The sequence below is a fragment of the Rhinatrema bivittatum genome, chromosome 6 (assembly GCF_901001135.1).
Source record: "Rhinatrema bivittatum chromosome 6, aRhiBiv1.1, whole genome shotgun sequence".
Classification (NCBI taxonomy): Eukaryota; Metazoa; Chordata; class Amphibia; order Gymnophiona; family Rhinatrematidae; genus Rhinatrema; species Rhinatrema bivittatum.
In genome coordinates this window covers 190,370,733-190,389,216 of record NC_042620.1, presented here as the reverse complement: position 1 = coordinate 190,389,216, position 18,484 = coordinate 190,370,733, and the positions used below count along the sequence as shown (strand labels likewise).

Below are 18,484 nucleotides of genomic sequence, written 5' to 3'. Positions count from 1 at the left end.
CAGTTCCGTCCCCTTTATCATTTTGGCCGCCCTTCTCTATACCTTTTCCATCACAACTATATCTTTCTTGAGATGCGGCGACAAGAATTGTACACAGTATTCAAGGTGCGGTGTCACCATGGAGCGATTCAGAGGCATTATGACAACCTCCTTTTTATTCACCATTCCCTTCATGATAAGTCCTAGCATCCTGTTTACTTTTTTGACTGCCACAGCACACTGAGCTGACGAGTTCAAAGTTTTATCCACTATGACGCCTAGATCTCTTTCCTGGGCGCTAGCTCCTAATACGGAACCTAACATCGTGTAATCTAGCATAGGTTATTTTTCCCTATATGCATCGCCTTTCACTTATTCACATTAAATTTCATCTGCCATTTGGATGCCCAACTTTCTAGTCTTACAAGGTCCTTCTACAATTTATAACAATCTGCTTGTGATTTAACTACTCTGAATAATTTTGTATCATCTGCAAATTTGATTACTTCCTTGTCGTATTTCTTTCCAGATCATTTATAAATATAATGAAAAGCATGGGTCCTAGTACAGATCCTTGAGGAATTCCACTGTATACTCTTTTCCACTGAGAAAATTGTCCATTTAATCCTACTCTCTGTTTTCTATCTTTTAACCAGTTTGTAATCCAGGAAAGGACATCACCACCACTGAATGATGAATCCAGCGAAAATGGGGGGCAGGGGATGGGCCTGTGAAAGCCCGCAGCCTTCGCACCACCGCGGTATCTTCGCCATCCTGAAAGGTGGTGCTATTCGGCGCACTACTGCCGATAACGTTGGTAACGTTTTTGCCGGCAGCGAAGACACCGCCGATGACTCCCTCCCACCACCCTGACTCCTCCCCTCCACCTAATTAGCATTAGGGCCCTAACGCATGTGATAAACCTTTTGTGAATGACCCTATGTTCCTGAGGCAATGGAGGGTAAAGTGACTTGCCCAAGGTCACAAGGAGCAACAGTGGGACTCAAATCCTGGTGTCCTCCACTAGGCTACTCCTCCACTCCTGGGATTTCTGGGGCAATTCATTAAGGATTGTCAACCAAAATGATAAAGAGGATTGAACAGCTACCCTATGAGGAAAGACTGAAGAGGTTAGGGCTATTCAGCTTGGAGAAGAGATGGCTGAGGGGGTTATGATAGAGGTCTTTAAGATCATGAGAGGGCTTGAATAATTAGAAGTGAATTGGTTATTTACACTTTCAAATAATAGAAGGACAAGGGGGAATTCCAGGAAGTTAGCAAGTAGCACATTTAAAACTAATGGGAGAAAATTATTTTTCACTCAACGCACAATTAAGCTCTGGCAGAGGATGTGGTTAGTGCAGTAAGTGTAGCTGGGTTCATAAAAGGTTTGGATAAGTTCTTGGAGGAAACGTTCATTAACTGCTATTAATCACGTTTACTTAGGAAATAGCCAGTGCTATTAATTGCATCAGTAACATGGGATCTTCTTAGTGTTTGGGTAATTGCCAGGTTCTTGTGGCCTGGTTTGGCCTCTGTTGGAAACAGGATGCTTGGCTTGATGGACCCTTGCTCTGACCCAGTATGGCAATTTCTTATGTTCTTAACTCAATTTATTTACTACTCTTGAAGATGAATTTCAGATCCCTCACATACTCAATAATTATATTTTCAGTTAAGTAGGGATCTCTTGCATGCTCCGGGGAGAGATCCCAACTTGGAGGAATGTGAAGACCTGGAGGAACTTCTCTGCTGCAGGGAGGGGGGATGCCATTTGATTTCTCAGTTATATAACACTTTCAGATCTAAGCTTTGTGAGGAAGGTATATCACCAGGTCTTGTTCAGAAATTAAAACCTGGATTTACAGGAGGACGTGAATGCTAAAACTTGGAAGCATATATGGAAGGCATTCAAGATAATCTCTATATTTGTTAAGAGACAAAAGAATTGTTATTTATATTGTTAAATCGCATGTACTGTCTTCCACTCTTTTTGAAAAATTTAGTGATACCAGTCATCTGTTGGAGAGGATGTGGACAGGTAGGAACTTAATGCATAGGTAGTGGGATTGCAGAGATATGTAGACTTTCTGGACTGTATATCTATTATTAGTGGTGAAATATTAAATGCAGACCAGATTTTGTGTTTTCCAAGTCTGTGGATAAACAGATCCAGGATGCGAGTTTGGAGGAAGTTGGTAAATCAACTGCTACATGCTGCAAGATTAACCATTGCTCATATGTGGAAGATCACACCTGCTATACCCTGCTGGGAGAACAAGATGATGGCAACTGCTAAACTGGAAGAACTGACATATGCTCTCTGAGATCAAATAGACATGCACCAAGATGTCTGGTCACCTCATTGAACATGGAGATGGGAGAGTTATTGACTGACTAGCTCCAAAATTTATGTATTTATTTTTCTAGCCATGGGAATCTCTAATGTCTTAATGCGTTTTAATATTAGATAATTATTAGACTGCCACTATCCCTGTATCTGTATTAAGAGTTTGTATTGGTATGTGCAATTATTCTTTAATGTATTATTTGAATTTGTGCTTTGTTTAAATAAACAGTTTAAAAAATGATTTTTTTTACCAGATGATGAGCTATAATGCAATAAATTATCATATTAATTATATTTCACTAAACAAAAGACATTTCAGTTTGAATAAAATATTTTTCTATGAACTTTGACAATTGTTATAATTAAAATTAATTTTGGACCAAAGAAGTAATTCCTTATTATAGCACTTTATAATTATTATTATTTTACTAAATTTCAATATAATAGTGTATTTCAAAGGGAGCTTTTATGTTTGAGAAAAGAGAAGAGGAAGGGGTGCATTGTCTTGCAGCAGATTTATTACAGGATGATCGATCTGTTCTTTGCTATCCTTGTCCACAATTAGAGTCACAGATTTTTCTGTCTAAATCTCATTTTGAAGTAGGAAGACAAAGAGGCAAGCCTTTTTATTTTATTTTTCAAATTGCCTCATGGGAAATCAGGTAAAGCAGAGTTAAAAATGAAGGCTAATGTGAAAAATGTATCTTTATACAACATATGCGGCTTGAAGGTCTGAGTTTTCCTTTTTTGGTCATCTACACTCGAGTCACAGAAATGTACACATTAACCTATGCTGCAATGTTCTACTTATTTTAGTAGCTAGCAATGCACTATTTTCAGATATATATTCAGCATTATTCAAAGCTATGTGCATGTGAAGACAATACCAGACATCTTTCGCATCCAGAAATATTCAAAGTGGTTTAGAAAAAAATTTAAATCTTGGCTATTCAGTGTAAGGCTGAGGAATACTAATGTATTCTATGTTTTGCTATTAATTTGTACTAAGGATATTATCTGTTCAAAATTGTTTTATTGCTGCTTTTATTGTGAAATGCTATGCTTGTTCAGAACAATTTATTTATCGGATTTTATATACTGTTGTTTGGATCAAGCTTCACAACGGTTTATATACTTAACAACTTATTACATTTAACATAGTCAAATATAGAATACATTATAACAGGAGGATTACTGAATAAATATATGAAATATGAAGATGCTGCATCAATATGACAATTGATTTTCTGGGAGATGGTGTGGAGAAGATAGTGAAACTCTGAAATGTTGCTAGGGTTAGTATCACCAAACTTACGGCCAGATTCATTAAGGCTTTTCTCCCATTTCCTGTCTATGGGAAAAACCCATGCTGGTAGATTTTAAAACCCCTATGTGTGAGAAAGCTAGGAGATATGTGCATGACTTAGTGAGGTGCACGCCTCACTACTTTTAAAACTCGCACGGGTAGACGTGCATCTCCTGGTGCGCGCATAACATTTTTTTCACCAAAAGGGGTTGGGTGTGGTCTGGGCAGGCCAGAACTGCACCATGAAGTCTGCGCGTGTTTATGCGCACAAACGTGCACCGGGGTCCCCTACTGCATAACTTTACTTCTGCTATGGATGGCGTGTAAGTTGTGTAACAAAAAAATGTAGGCTACTTAGAGGTGTTTTAAGACTCCAGGTTAATAGAGTAAAAGAGGGGCAAGTTAGCTAGGGAGTTTAGGAAGACCTCTAGTTTACTAGGCCAAACTGGGGAAACAGTTTGCGTCGGCACACATAGCTACTAAAATTCCCACTACTTAGACGCAGGAGTTGCCATATGCATGCATCAATACAAAATCATGTGCACATGTATGCGCGTATAGCTGATTTTAAAACACGCCTGCGTATACATGCATATATGTGCATATGTTATAAAATCATCGCATCCATGTGTATGTGCCGGGAAACGTGTGCACACGTGCACGGATCTTAAATTTTACTCCTTAGTGAATCAGGTACTTGGGTACATATCAAGGATAGATAAGATTAGATTTAGTACATGATGCACACACATATATACCTAAACTGGATCATATATTCAAGAACAACAAATCAAGGATGTCAGGCATGTGACCTTATGTACAATCTATTTGAGTTGAGAAGAAGGCATAAAGCAAGACAAGAAAATAAGTATCTAACTTACTTCCAGATGTAAAACGAAAGTAACCTTTTAATGAAAATATTTTAAAATAAAAGCATTTTAAATGAAACATTTTTTATTTTACATACACATTTTCTAGAAAGAATATATGTGACTTGCAAAACCTTTCTACATGTAATACTATTAATCAAGACATATGAAGGAGGCAAAAATTGTGAAAGAAAGAAAGCTTACATTTGTTTACATTTAGACGCCTTTCACTGCATTGTTATACCAGAACAAAATACAGCACAGCACACTTGATGTGTACAAATGCAGAATCATCTAAGTAATGAGATGGACTGAAGCAATACATCTTTCAGTAAATCTGGTATGAGAACAAAACATCTCACCATGTTCAAACAGTTGATCTAGATGTGTTTCTCTTAGAGACAGTAGTATAACATCATATAAGAAACATTTCATGATATCTTACCTCTAATGTTGTACCAATCGTACTAACAAAACAGAAAAAGCCAGCAGGCACCTCATAAAGCTGAAAACACCTTTCATTGAGCTAGGAGAGAAGGATTTAAGGGAGAGACGAAGAAAGAAGGCACATGTATCATTTGAGCTGCTAGGTCACATAACATGTGCTCATAATTCTGAATTTTTTTAGCCACTGAGCAGGATGCATTAGGAAATAAATAGCATAGTATTTGCCTGAATAGATGAAGAGATTTGTTCTGGAAACATTTACAAATTCTACCTTGTCTTATATTAGAGACTAAGCCAGGAGAGGAGGCGGCGGTATCCTACAAGGCCATTGGTGAAAGTAGCAGCAGCACTCTGCTGAGCCCAGGAGCAGAAGCCTTGTCTAGGCCTGGTAAAGAAGAAAGAGAAAGCAGAGCTGCTTACCTATAACAAGTTTTCTCTGAAAACAGCAGCATACCAACTCTCACACATAGGTGACATCATCTGATGGAGCCCGGCACAGAACTCTTATGTCAAAGTTTCTGGAACTTTGACTGTGCCTCATTAAGGATGCCCATACATGCTAATATGCCATGGACAGGCCCAGTGCAACCAGATGCGCATACCATGCATTTTCATGGGGTGGCACACCTGGGGGGCAGTGGGCCAGTGGCAGCAGGAGAGACTGCAGGGCCGCCGGCAAAGCCTAAGCTGCCGGCGGCCAAAGAAGGAGAGAGGCTGCAGGCTGCCAGTGTTCAACTCTCTGCGGCTAAAAATGAGAGGCTTGTTTTCTCTTTCTTTGCATGCATGGATGCCTGCGCACAGCTTCCTCTCCACCCCCCCCCCCCTCCCCAAGCAGGAAGGTCAGTAGGCCATGGCCGGAAGACAACAGGAAGCCTGTGGGGCCATGGTGCTCATCTCACCATGGGCCGAAGACAACAGGAGGGCATGTGTATATGTGCATGAGCTTGCATGTGTGTGTGTGTGTGTGTGTGTGTGAGTGATTGAGAAACTGTGTGTGTGTGTGTGTGTGTTTGTTTCTGGGTGAGAGCCTTTGTGTGTATGTGCATGTGTCTGTGTGAGAGCCTGTGTATGTTTGTGTGCCTAAGAGAGCCCATGTGTCAAAATAGGCTCTCACAGGCATGCACACACACACACACACATATAATGTATCTGTGAGGAAGAGGGAGCCTGTGTATGTTAGAGAGAGGAGGTGTGTGGAAGAATGAATGTGTTCTTGTGCATGTATTTGAGAGAGAAGATAAAATTTGTTCGACCATACCTCCCACAATCCATGACAATCTCAGGGTGACTGGAAATCATATAGTCACATGTATGGAGAGCAGGGGATTTTTAAAAATCCTTATTTTTAATTACTGGGTATAATCTGATAATTCTGCTCTTTCAAAATATTTAATTTTTGGGGGGGCAATAGAACATTTTTTAATTATTGGATTTTTTAATTATCAGATGTTTTGAAATATTTTATTGGTGTTTGGGAAATTTTGGATATTCTATTCATAATTAATTTGAAATATTTATTCTTTTGCTGAATATGATTTTACTATTATGATTGATGTTTTATGTTCCTTAATTTTATTATTTAATGTTTTATGAAGAATAGTAATGCTTGTGTTTTCCTATTGTTGCTCTGCATATAGAGGCTGGCTTGTTGTGGGTTCCAGTTCAGTTCTTCTCAGAACATTTCTGTTAATACTTTCTGATCTCTTTATTCTGTAATTGGTGAGGGTCTGTCTATGTTCTGCATATGTGACCGAGGTGTGGTATTTTCTGGCATGTAATTTCTGTGTAGGGATCTATAGCTGCCTGGTTTCTTAATAAGAATTTTATTGGTGTTCTAGGGCCTAGTGTAATATGTGCAATAATGCTTTTTCATAGATAATATTGTTAGGGTTGTTTTAGTATGGGAGTTTACTATATTGTAATGGTAATTCTGTTTATTCATGGCTTTCTGAGGGCCAAGCTCACACCCAACACGCATTACAAAAAGGAGTTCTAAGTATCCTTTTTGCAGAGTTTTTTGCCTCAGAAGATTGTACTTTTGAAAGTTCTTTGTCATGTAAAATGTGTTATAAATGCATAATTTAAATGTGTGTGTCTGTAAAGGGTTTGGGAGTGTGTGTGTATGTGGGGGGGATGGCATGTTTGCAAGGCTGTAAGGTTTGCCTAGAGTACCTAATACCCTTCTCTATCGATGGGTTTGGGAGGGGGGGGGGGGCGTGTCACTTTTTAAAAATATAGGTTGCAGGATGGATCTGGGCTTTATTTGATGGGCCCAGTACAGACACTGAATGAATCAGGGGAGTGGGGGCAGCACAGTAATTGTTCATACAGGGCAGTATAAAAAATGCTAGCACCAGCCCTGACCACACGTTCACATGGGATCCCCTTCAGTCTTGTACCTTAGCAATGAAAACTGAAGCCAGTTCCAAGGGGAAGCAGATGGGTTTCATGATGACTAATTTACTGCTGTCCACAGAAAATTCCTGTTACAGATAATACAACTATGCTTCCTCTGAAAGTAACTAGGATGGAAGTCCTCATACATGGGAATCCCTAGCTACAGAATGCCCTGAATTAAAAATGGGGAAAACAACAAGAAGTACCAGCTGGTACAACAGTATTTTTGTTGGCAACAAGCTTTTTTTTCTATCATATACTTATGCTATGAGGGGCAGCCTTGAACAAAAATAATGGGCCCTAAAAGGTAAGAGATTTGGTTTCTACATCTCAAATAAATTTCACAGGACAAACTGGCCAAACCTACTGTCTTCATCAGCCATTCCTATCCAAAGAGTAGTGAGATGTTAATGCGTGGCGAAAACTCCACAACATAACTTTGCAGATCTTCTCCATGAGGACTGATTTTAGGTGAGCCACCAACACTGTCATGGCTTGGACAGGGTGAGCCTTGATATAGGCCACCAGATTCTGTCCTGCCTGGGCATAACAGAGGATGTGCAATCTGCCAGCCAATTAGAGAAAGCCTGTTTAACAATGCTTATCCCTAGTTTGTTGCTATCAAAAAAACAAAAATTTGGGTGGTCTTTCTATGGGTTTCAGTTCGTTCCATGGCCTTTTGCAGTCCAAATTGTGTAGTACTTGTTCACCTTGGTAGATATGTGGACTGGAAAATAATGTTGGAAGGACTGACTGGTTAAAATGGAATTCCTTTCGTAATGAAACACAATCAATCTCTCAAATTGTGGCTACTATATCCTCAATTTGTAGTATTACCTTCAATATACAATACTTATGAGGAACTGTCCTTTACATTATGACATACATAAAGATTTATTTTATTATTATTTTATGGAATTAGTATTCATGAGAGCACTTCTGGTTCTGATACTAATTCCCATAAAATAATAATAAAATAATAAATCTTTATGTATGTCATATTGTAAAGGGCAGTTCCTCATAAGATGGAATTCCAACATCACCATCACTAAAGAAGGGTTTACAGACCCCCCCCCCCCCCACATGATGAAATCTGGAATAAGGTTGATATGATAATAGAACCTAGAGATCCCTGACCCCACATGCTGAAGTGGCTACCATCAAAAACAACCATCCAGTTCATGTACTTCAGTTCACAGGAGAGCGGCCACTCAAAGAGAGCTTTCATCAGTTGGATCACTACCACACTGAAGTCCCAAGACACAATGGGAAGGGAGGCCTGATAAGAGGCTTCAAATAAAGTAAACCCTGCATTAATTGAAAAATCAAAGGCTGTTCAGAGATGGGCTTACCTTCTACCATTTAAATACACAGAACTTTCTAGTGGAATCTTTTCTTGAAACTAGCAAAACCCGAGACACATGTCAGATAGATTAAGGGTTTGCATAGATCAATCTCTCAACATCCAGGCAGTGAGAGCCAGTAAACTGATATTGAAATGGCGTATCCTTACTTGATCCCGAGTGATGAATTCTGGGGAAGTGTCCAGTCTGATTGATTCCTTTATGGACATCTTTCTGAAAAGTGGAAACCAAATCTGACTCGACAAAAAAATAGCTATGAGATAGTCCCCTGATTTTTAGTCAGCTTTAAGTGACTCTTCGACACTAGCAATATAGGAAAATCCTTGTACAGAAGGTCTCTGCACCAACTCAAGGTGAAGACAACTGAGGTAAGTTTACCCTGTGCCCATTTTATGGAACAAAAGAGCCGAGTCTTCCTTGTCAGAGGGGACACAAACAGATCTACTACCGGGATCTACCACTAGTGGAAAATCTACCTTGCTACCTCCTCTGATCCAGGGAGTACTCTTGTGGTTCCAGGATTCAGCTTATCTGTCTGCCAAGACATTATCCACACCTTGCAGATACGTGACCCTCAGAACTATCCCTTGAGAAGGGGTCCAGTTCCGGAGCTGGATAATTTCTAACACAGAAGATATGATCCTGTGTGTTCCTGTTTTTTGATGCAATGCATCTGTTATGTGTCCGACCCGAGGGTCCCCCACTTACCCCGGGGCGTCTGGCGGCAGTATGGCTAAGGCCTAGTTGGGCCCGTAGCCTCCTTAGCGGCATTCCCTCAGCTGTGGCTGCCTGGTGATGTGTAGTAGTGGAGTTGGTTAACGATGTGATAGTGTGTATTCGATTATTGGAACTGTGAAGAAATTCGAAGAGAATTAGTTGGGCTGCCGGATTAGGAGAATGCAGCGAGTTGAGGTGTATAAGTAATAATGATTTGGCACAAGAAGTAAAGTTCCCGATGTGAAATGAGAACTACAGGAAGTTAAAATTGAATGGATGCTCCCTTAGAAAAATGAAAAAAATGAAGAAGAACTAATGGCTTAGAAGTGATCCCCTGAGGAAACCAATAGGTGAAAAGAGAGTTTCTTGTCGGGAGTGGAGTGAAGAAAGAATAATAGAATATTTCGGGAGTTTTTTGAGAGGAGGAAGTTTGCTTCTTTTGGGATATGGGAACTATTGTAGAAATATCAACAAGAAATGATGTATGAATTTTAACGTAATAGGGATATGTGCAATAGGCAATATTGTGTTTAGTGTTATGTGAATGAATGTGGTATGAGTGTGAATATTACACAAATTTTAGATATTATATGTATGCGATTAAAGTAAATAAATGTTGATGAAAAGTGATACAGGTATATATTGTATATTTATTCATGTATAACCAATACCTGTAGCATTACCCATTTGTTGTCATCTGATCTATAGTCATACTCCCATGAGTATTTGGCATCCAAATCTCCATGATCTGCCAGGAGTAAGGACTCTGGTGATGCCCAACCCTCAGCCAAGGGCTTAAAGAGGAGGATACTTGGCTGTTTTTACTTGAATCCCAAGGAACACCAATGCTCCGGTGAAGCTTCCTCCTCTGATGGGCTGGAGATTAAAAGTGGAGTGACAGGCAACATTCCTGATCCTCTTTTAGGAATCAGCCTTGGCACTGCTGCTTGTCCATTGTGCAGTTGAAAGTTCTCGAACAGCAACTCACAGGTGATCAGTCTGGTCCCAGTGCCCCTGATGCTAAGACACAGAGGGCCATCACAGTGCTTCTCTAAGGCCTGCTGGATCTTCTTGTCTAATTCCGCCTAAAAAATGACTGATTGAGACACTGACTTGGAGGTAAGTGGGATGGCCACATCCTCCTTGGAACTGAAAGATGTAGCTATGGAGTACTCCAGGAGTTGTGGAAGCTTTCTTGAATCTTGGGATTTCTGAGAGGATGAGGCATCCTCACTAAGAAACAGTTTACTGGGGGCTTATTGGCAGCTGCCAAACCATCCAAGGTCTTACATTCACACATCGATGGAGACCGATGCTGATGCTTTCTTGGCTTCCTTCAATTCTAGGCATCAGAACTACATGATGCATGTGTGGAAGCGGCAAAACCCATCGCCATTTTTGATCGGGAAGACTCTGACAATGATCTGACTATGGGTTCCCCCATCAGACCTCATCAGCAAGGGGACTGACAACTTCCCCAACACTGATGACGTTTCCTACAGCGGTGCAGCTCTAAAGCCTCTCAATGTTGATTTATCTGATGCCAATGCCAATGAATAGGACTTCTGGTGCCTACAGTGCTACTCTGTTCCATTCTGAAATCTCTTCCATTCAGGGTTATGGTCACGCATTCGTGACATCCCTGGATATCATGAGATGCCTTCAAGCACAGGATATATCTACCATTAGGATCAGTGCTAGACATGACCCTGGTGCACTGGATGCATTGCTGTAACCCACTAGAAATGCTCAATTGAAAAATAAGGGAAGTAAGATCAAAATCGATGGCAGTGGCAATGAATAACCACCAGGCACTGACGACCCACCGACCCTGCACCAAGACAACAAAAACTTTTAAAAATTTGAAAAACCTATCAAAAGAAACAAATGGTTTTGAAGACAAGTACAATACTGCAGGGGCCCCACGAGGAATGATTCTTCTAAAAACTGCAAAAAAGGCCCAAAGCAAGAGAAATGAGGCAAACTGCAACCAGAAGTTCTACAGAAAAAGAAAGATTGTAGGGGCCTTTGCTTGGACATACAGTAGAGAGTATGCATAGGCATGATCAGAGAGGCACAAAGTTCTAGAAACTTTAATATAAAAATTCCATACCAGGCTCCAATGAATGATATCACCATGTGTGAGGACTGCTATCCTGCTTGCCACTGGAGACAACAATGTCAGGAAGCTATTCATGTCCTCAGAAAGGGATAAGCAAACCCTGTCTAGCCCAGGCTTAGCAGAGTAGTGGTGGAAGAATGACAACATCCAGTTTGGTGTAGTAGGAGAAAAGAGGAAACAGTGTCCTAAAGCAATTGCATCCAGTCCAGGTCTAGCTTGTGAGAATCAGGCTGCATCCCCTCTGGGCCTGGCATGGGAGAAGAGTAATTGGTGTCCTGTGAAAGCAGTATTCCACCAGTCCCAGTGGAAGGAGAGACAGTAGCATCTAATAGCAGCAGCGACCTGCTAGCACCTGGCAGAAGTGAAGGCCTCTTGGTGCTACTTATCACCACCGCTTCTGTTGCTCAAATACATCTTAGAAAAGATTACTGTATTGGTCCAATTATAAGGTGGTGTCTTAGTTTATTTGTAATCTGCACAGATCATATTATATTGATAAAGCAGAATATTGTAACGGCTCACCGCCAGCGCTGCCCTGGGTGCCGATCCTCTGCCTCTTGCTCAGGCCTTTCATGAGTCCCTGATATCCCTGGAGTCCGTCAGCCGCTCGTAACTCCCTGGGTTCGGGTCTCAGCCGGCCCTGGCTTTGCTGGGTTTCCGGGTTCTCCTTGTACGGAGTTGGGGGTGAAACAGCCCCCAAATCCCCAAAGATAACACAGAGAGATAGTTTCTTCAAAGCATTTTATAAGGCAATAGATGGATCTATTACATTTACTTCTTCACATCCCCCACCTCCACCAGTCCTTGGTGGCTCAAAACCTAGATAAATGACCCTGCCCCCAAGCACTCCTGCTCCCTTACCACCGGTGCTTGTGCAGAGTTCCCTTTCATGTCCCACACATCTATATTTAAATACCAGACACACCAGGCTCTTCAGAGCCCTTCTCCCCAACTTCCTTTAAGGTATAAGTTATACCTCTCCCCTTTCTGGCTACTCTGTATCCATATGAGAGCTGGAGGATTCTTCTCCCCCAGAACCTACCTTCATCTCCTCCCCCTCCTGTTTCCCAGAGCTGGCTTTTTCTGGCCATTGCCACCATGTAGGCACACCCTCTTCCTCTAACTCCATCGGTTCACCTGTGTCTGACTCGTTATTCTCTGAGTCTGCCAGGTGTTCGCCTTCAGGCTCTCCCCACGGGTCAGGTGGTGGCTCTAAGAACCTGGGATTTGTAGTTTTTCTTGTCCTCAACTGCGCCCTCTGCTGTCTGGCTCTGGTATTACCTGCAGTCCTATGTTGTCTTGTCTGTTCCTGACCCCGGCAGTGCTGCACTGCATCAGATCTTATACTTAGCCAATATAAATTTTTTATGTTTTATGTAACTTTGCTTGATTCAGCCTTCTTGTTCTTGGTTACACTTGTTTTTCCCCCAAGTTCCATGTAAACCGGCCTGATGTGAATTTCTATTCGTGAAGTCCGGTATGGAAATATATATTAAATAAATAAATAAATAAATAAATAAATAAATAAATAAATAAATAAATAAATATATAGGAGAAATTTGAAGTCCTCAGCAGTGTGACTCCATTGCAGATTGAGTTTTATAGTCTTCAGAGAGAGAAAGAACTAGATAGCTATTTTTGTCTATATTACTGGTTACAACAATGAATAGAAGAATTACAGAAAAATGCATTTTGAATACAAGATTGGTATTACGGTCTTTAGTAACTTTACATGCTATATGATCAATACAACTTGATTTTGAAATTCTGAATTAATTACTTGTTTTTGCAAAGTCTAATTGAAGGTAAATTACAATTAGGCATAGTAAGTACTTCCCTACCATAGCAGCATTACAATCTAAGAGGTGAATTTTCAAAACTTTACATGCATTAAAATTCATGCATATATGCATAAATACCCTCTACTTGTGTATTCCATATATTCTATAAGCAAAAAAATGCACATATATTTTCACTTTCATGGATATATGTATGCATGTAAGAAAAGGGGCATTCCAGGGGCATTCCAGGATGGGGCCAATATTTACACACACGTTATTTATTTATTTATAAACTTTTCTATACCGATATTCATAGCGACATCATATCGGTTTACAGCATAACAGCAAGTGGAAAGTACAATGAACAGGTATAGGGGGCGGGATTACATAGGAACAGTAAGCTTAGCAAATAAATGTAGTCATTAAACCAGTAAAACATTAACTACTTAAATAACAATTATAAATTATAATTATAACAGAACTATGTGCAAGGGTTCAGTTAAGAGCTGGCATGACGAGTTGAGGGATAAGCGGAGGGCTGGGATTATTGAGGGTATGCATGTTGCTATTTTAAAAAACATTTGCACACATACATTTGCCAACTCATTCAGGTATTTTAATCTCATGATTAAACAGGTAGTGATTTCATCTTTTTAGTCTGCATTCCTGAGGACACAGAATACAGTTTTCAGTCAGGTCAAAAACTGAGAAGTTTATATTGAATGGTTCAGCAAGCAGAATGTTATATGTATTAAATTACCCATATAACTTTAGTTGAGGTATTCAGCAGCACTTATATGGGTAATTTTCCCACTGAATATACCCACCTAGAACTGAATAGTGATACCCAGATAAATTGAGGACACACCCCCAGCGTTACCTCTCTTTATCCAGCTAAATGTGTCTGCAAGGTGGAATATAAATTTAAAAAAAAAACTGGCCAAGACTATACTCTTGACGTGAAGCATTTTCTAGTTAGTATTGATCAGTGAAGGTATGAATAGAATATCAAATGGTAGCTTTACTGTTTTCTGCTATGGAAGCAGAGATAAGATGGGCTAAGGAAGCTGCAGCTAGCTCTAGCTTGATGTGCTTTAACACCAGCAACTGCCACTTACTCCTTTGTCCATCGTCCTTTTGAATTTGCCTTACCGATACCTTAACAACCCTTTTGGTCATTTATCCACTATAATAGTAATCACACTTATACTGTCTTTGGTATAAAATGGCCACAGCTTTTATTTATTAAACAAAACATGATAACTTTTTGGGATCCCCGAGCCGGTAGTATTCTTTTTCCACTGCCCGCTGCATGAACCAAGCAAGGCAGCCTGACTCCATGGGCCCCCCCCGTCTTGTTCCTTAGCAAGGGGGCCATTGCCTTTTTTGCCTCCCAGCGTTGACGGCTACTCCGCCATCATGTGATGTCACCAGCACCACTTGTAATCTGGCCCAACCGGCCCGGGTACCCGTCCCCCCCTTTTAGCTACGGCATAACCCCAAACATTGTAAAATATTAAAATGTGCTTACTAACATAGGTGGTCTCACTGTTTTCATATTCTAACACCTTATGCATTTTCATAGTATTATAACCTTACCCTTGCAATCGGGACGGGTGGGTGGGCTTCCTCTTTGCTTGAGCGATCCGAAAAGGATCGCTCAGAGTGTGCCGCGACCCTTTAAGGGGCCGCGATCGTCATCCGAGGGCACCGCTGGTGCCCCCTTACGATGTCATAGCCCCGGGGTGGGGCCATGAAGTTGCTTCGTCTCCCTCTCTCTGGCCTGCTGAAAAAACAGTAGGAAGGGCAAAAAGGGGGTGAGGGGGGGGTTTCTGTCCACTCGCCGTTCCCTTGCCCGCCCCCCCCCCCCTCCATCCTCAGTCCCTGGGGAAGGGGGCGTCAAGGGTGGGCTCCGGTCATGTGGCACTGGGCCCTCCTCTTTACTTTATTTTGAAGTTTATGACTTGATTGAGCATAACAATAAGAAATGTAATAATATATCCATTTGGAAAGTTTATTTGGTAACTAAAACCCCTTCTTGCCCGGGTTCAAACGAATGCCCACCCCATCACAGAAGACTTCTGTGATGGGGTGGGCATTCGTTTAAAATTAATGTGCAAAATCTGACAAATAGAGCCGATTAGTTTCAATCAGGAGGCCCTTAGATAAAACAAATCATATTCATAACATTTGTTTTAAACAGAGTCTGGCCTATGCCTAGGTCCAAAGTCAGGGCCTTGTCTAAGGCTCTGGCCGAGGACCAAAGCAAGGGTCATGGCCTAGGCCTTAGCGCGAACCCGGGGTCTTGGCTAAGACCACCTAAAATTTAATAAAACAAAAGTACCTGATCCATCGGGTATCCGACGGTATCTTGTAGAATAATGTTGACTAAAGTGTGGGTTTAAGAAAGATACAAAGAAAATCAGGGAAGGCAAAAACAGAACAGGAGAAAATCCTAGATGTTACCCCCTCTTCTCCCCTTCTTACCAAGATCCATACTCTTCGAAGCTTTCAGACTAATTGATCCATGCTGTGTGCCGGATGTCAAAGATCTGAAGTCTATATGCTGATCTGTTAAATATGCTGCTGAACCCAACACTGAACTGTGGAAGGAAGGCATGTAAAATATTTAGGCACTGGTCAAAACCAAGCAAAGCAATTAAAATGTACACAATGTAAATATATTCTGCTCCTTCTGTTGTTGTTATCCAAGCAGACTTCATAATTCAGTCCTGCATTTACTCAAAATTCTATGTACTATATTAATTTACATAAAGCTTCCCATAGAAGGTGACATCTACTCTATAGATAAACTGCAATCAGATTTTAAACAGCAAAATGATATGGAACTAGGAGGGGAAGGAAATAAAACAAACGTGCCTCTCTTTTCTCCTCATGCTAGAAAAACTGGCCTACACTAAGTCAGAGGTCATCTGACAGATGAACTATATAGCTTAAAACACTGCTTCATTTTGCAATGTTCATTCAAGAAATTAATGCCACTCAACCATCCCATCTATTGGAAGTTAGTTTCAGTAAACCTTATACAAACTGCTCTGCATTCTGATCCAACACTTTGGGGTACATTTTAAAAAACAGCGCGTGTGCGAACAAAAGTACGCCGGATTTTAAAAGATACGCTCGTAGTCGGGGTCGGCGCGTGCAAGGCTGTGCAAAATCGGCAGCCTGCGCGCGCTGAGCCACGCTGCCTGCCTCCGTTCCCTCCCTTCCCCTATCTAAAACCCCCCCCCCCCCGGGCCCTACCTAAATCTCCTGCCCTATCTTGTTCGATGGAGTTACGCGCGCCGGCTGGCCAGGCCCAGACACAGGCTGCTGTGTCGGGGCACTCGGCCACGTCCACGGACCGCAGACATGCCCCCCGGACACGCCCCTGGACTGCCCATTTTAGCAAGCTCCGGGACTTAGGCGTGTCCCGGGGCTTTGCGCGTGCCGGCGGCCTATGCAAAATAGGCGCACTGGTGCAGGGCTTTTAAAATCTACCCCAAGGGGGTTTTTTGGGTAAAAAATAAAAACAAAGAAGCCTAAACCAGTGGTTCCCAAACCTGTCCTGGGGGACACCCAGCCAGTCAAGTTCTCAGGATATACACAATGGATATGCATGAGATATATTTGCATGCAATGGAGGCAGTGCATACAAATTATCTCATGCATATTCGTTTTGGATATCCTGAAAACCCGACTTGCTGGGATTCCCCCAGGACAGGTTTCGGAACCTCTGGTCTAAGCCACTTCTGATCAAAGTACTGGTTCTTTTACTTGAAGTAAATGACTATCTTTTTCTCTTGAGTACAAAACTTTACCATTATAATACACAACTACTGCAAGACAATGATTCTGCAAGGCCAAATATGTCTCTAAAAATGTAGGTTAGTTGATATACATCTAAAACTAATTACATTGGAAAGGCATACTTCAATAATTCTAGGAGCATAAATAGTTTTTAAGTTTAATTTTTAGAACAGCTCTGTAGGATAACTTTGTTACCAATAATTCAGTAAACAATAAGAACAAAAACATCCAGATAAGTACAGTTTTTATCTTTCTAATTTTCAATTCATATATAACAAAACATAACTCTTTGGAGGTTTTGAAAGCTCTTATCACTTTATCATGCACATCGTTCTTGATTAGTCAGTCAATGTACTGTTGCTATATTAGGTAGCAAGAGAAATCTTTGCTAGTAATTCCGTAACATATCCGAAGTATGAAAACAAAACGGGTGTGATGTCAGGTCAATAATTCTGAATACTCACTTTATATTTGAATACATATAAAAACTCTGCAAGATGACAAAAAAAGGAAATTTGTGAATAAATAATAAAAAAAAGTAATACATTCTTCCATCAACATTTTGGAAGACATACAGTACTTGTACTTTGAAAACTGAATATTAAGAAGCATTAAAAGAAAAGTTAAAGAAATAAAAAAAAAGGGGGTAGATATTCAAAAGCCATTTAGATGGATAACTGAAAAGTTTTCCATCTAAATAGCCAAACCGCAATTTTAAAATTCTTTATCAGACTACATTACAGTAGTGGAGGTGGACAGCAGGCATTTCCAGGAGGACTGGAGTTACCCAGTTAGCCTAAATGGCTAACTCTGGCCGCGCTGTAGGGCAGGTCTAAAGTTAGCCAGATGTACCTATTTGGCTAATTTTAAGATAGCTGGGTATATTCAGCGGTGCAGCTATGCTGCTGAATATCTAGATTAAGTTAGCCAGATAGGTGAATCCAGCTAACTTAACTGGGCTGCTCAGCAGCTGAATATTGACCCCCAGAGTAATTATACTTATCCTAATCCCTGTAACAGCTGTCATGGACATGTAAAGGCAAAAAAATATTTATCAGTGGAAAAAGACCCATTTACAACTACTCCATCCCTATTCCACCCCCTGTGGGGAAAGGCATGCATGTTTTCACTGCGTGTACTTTTCCCCACAGGAAAAAGGGAATAGTGGTGGGGCCATCTTGGAAAAGTACAGGCAGGGAATTATTTTTAACTCCCTGCAAGTACTTCCTGGAGAGATGTCTGCACCTTCAAACTCTAGAAGTTCTTCTACCCCTGTGATTCTCGCCATGAAAGGGAAAGCTTTCCCTGTGAAAACTGGCTTGCAGCTACAAAGTACTTATGG

General features: G+C 40.9%; 1 protein-coding gene across 1 annotated transcript in view; it reads right to left on the bottom strand.

Annotated features, from left to right (window-relative positions):
- Positions 1–18,484, bottom strand: part of PARD3B (par-3 family cell polarity regulator beta) — a 2,091,605-nt gene that overhangs the window by 837,568 nt on the left and 1,235,553 nt on the right. Inside the window, 1 exon segment of the mRNA XM_029606318.1 lies at positions 15,820–15,935. Coding sequence (XP_029462178.1) covers positions 15,820–15,935 — 116 coding nt within the window.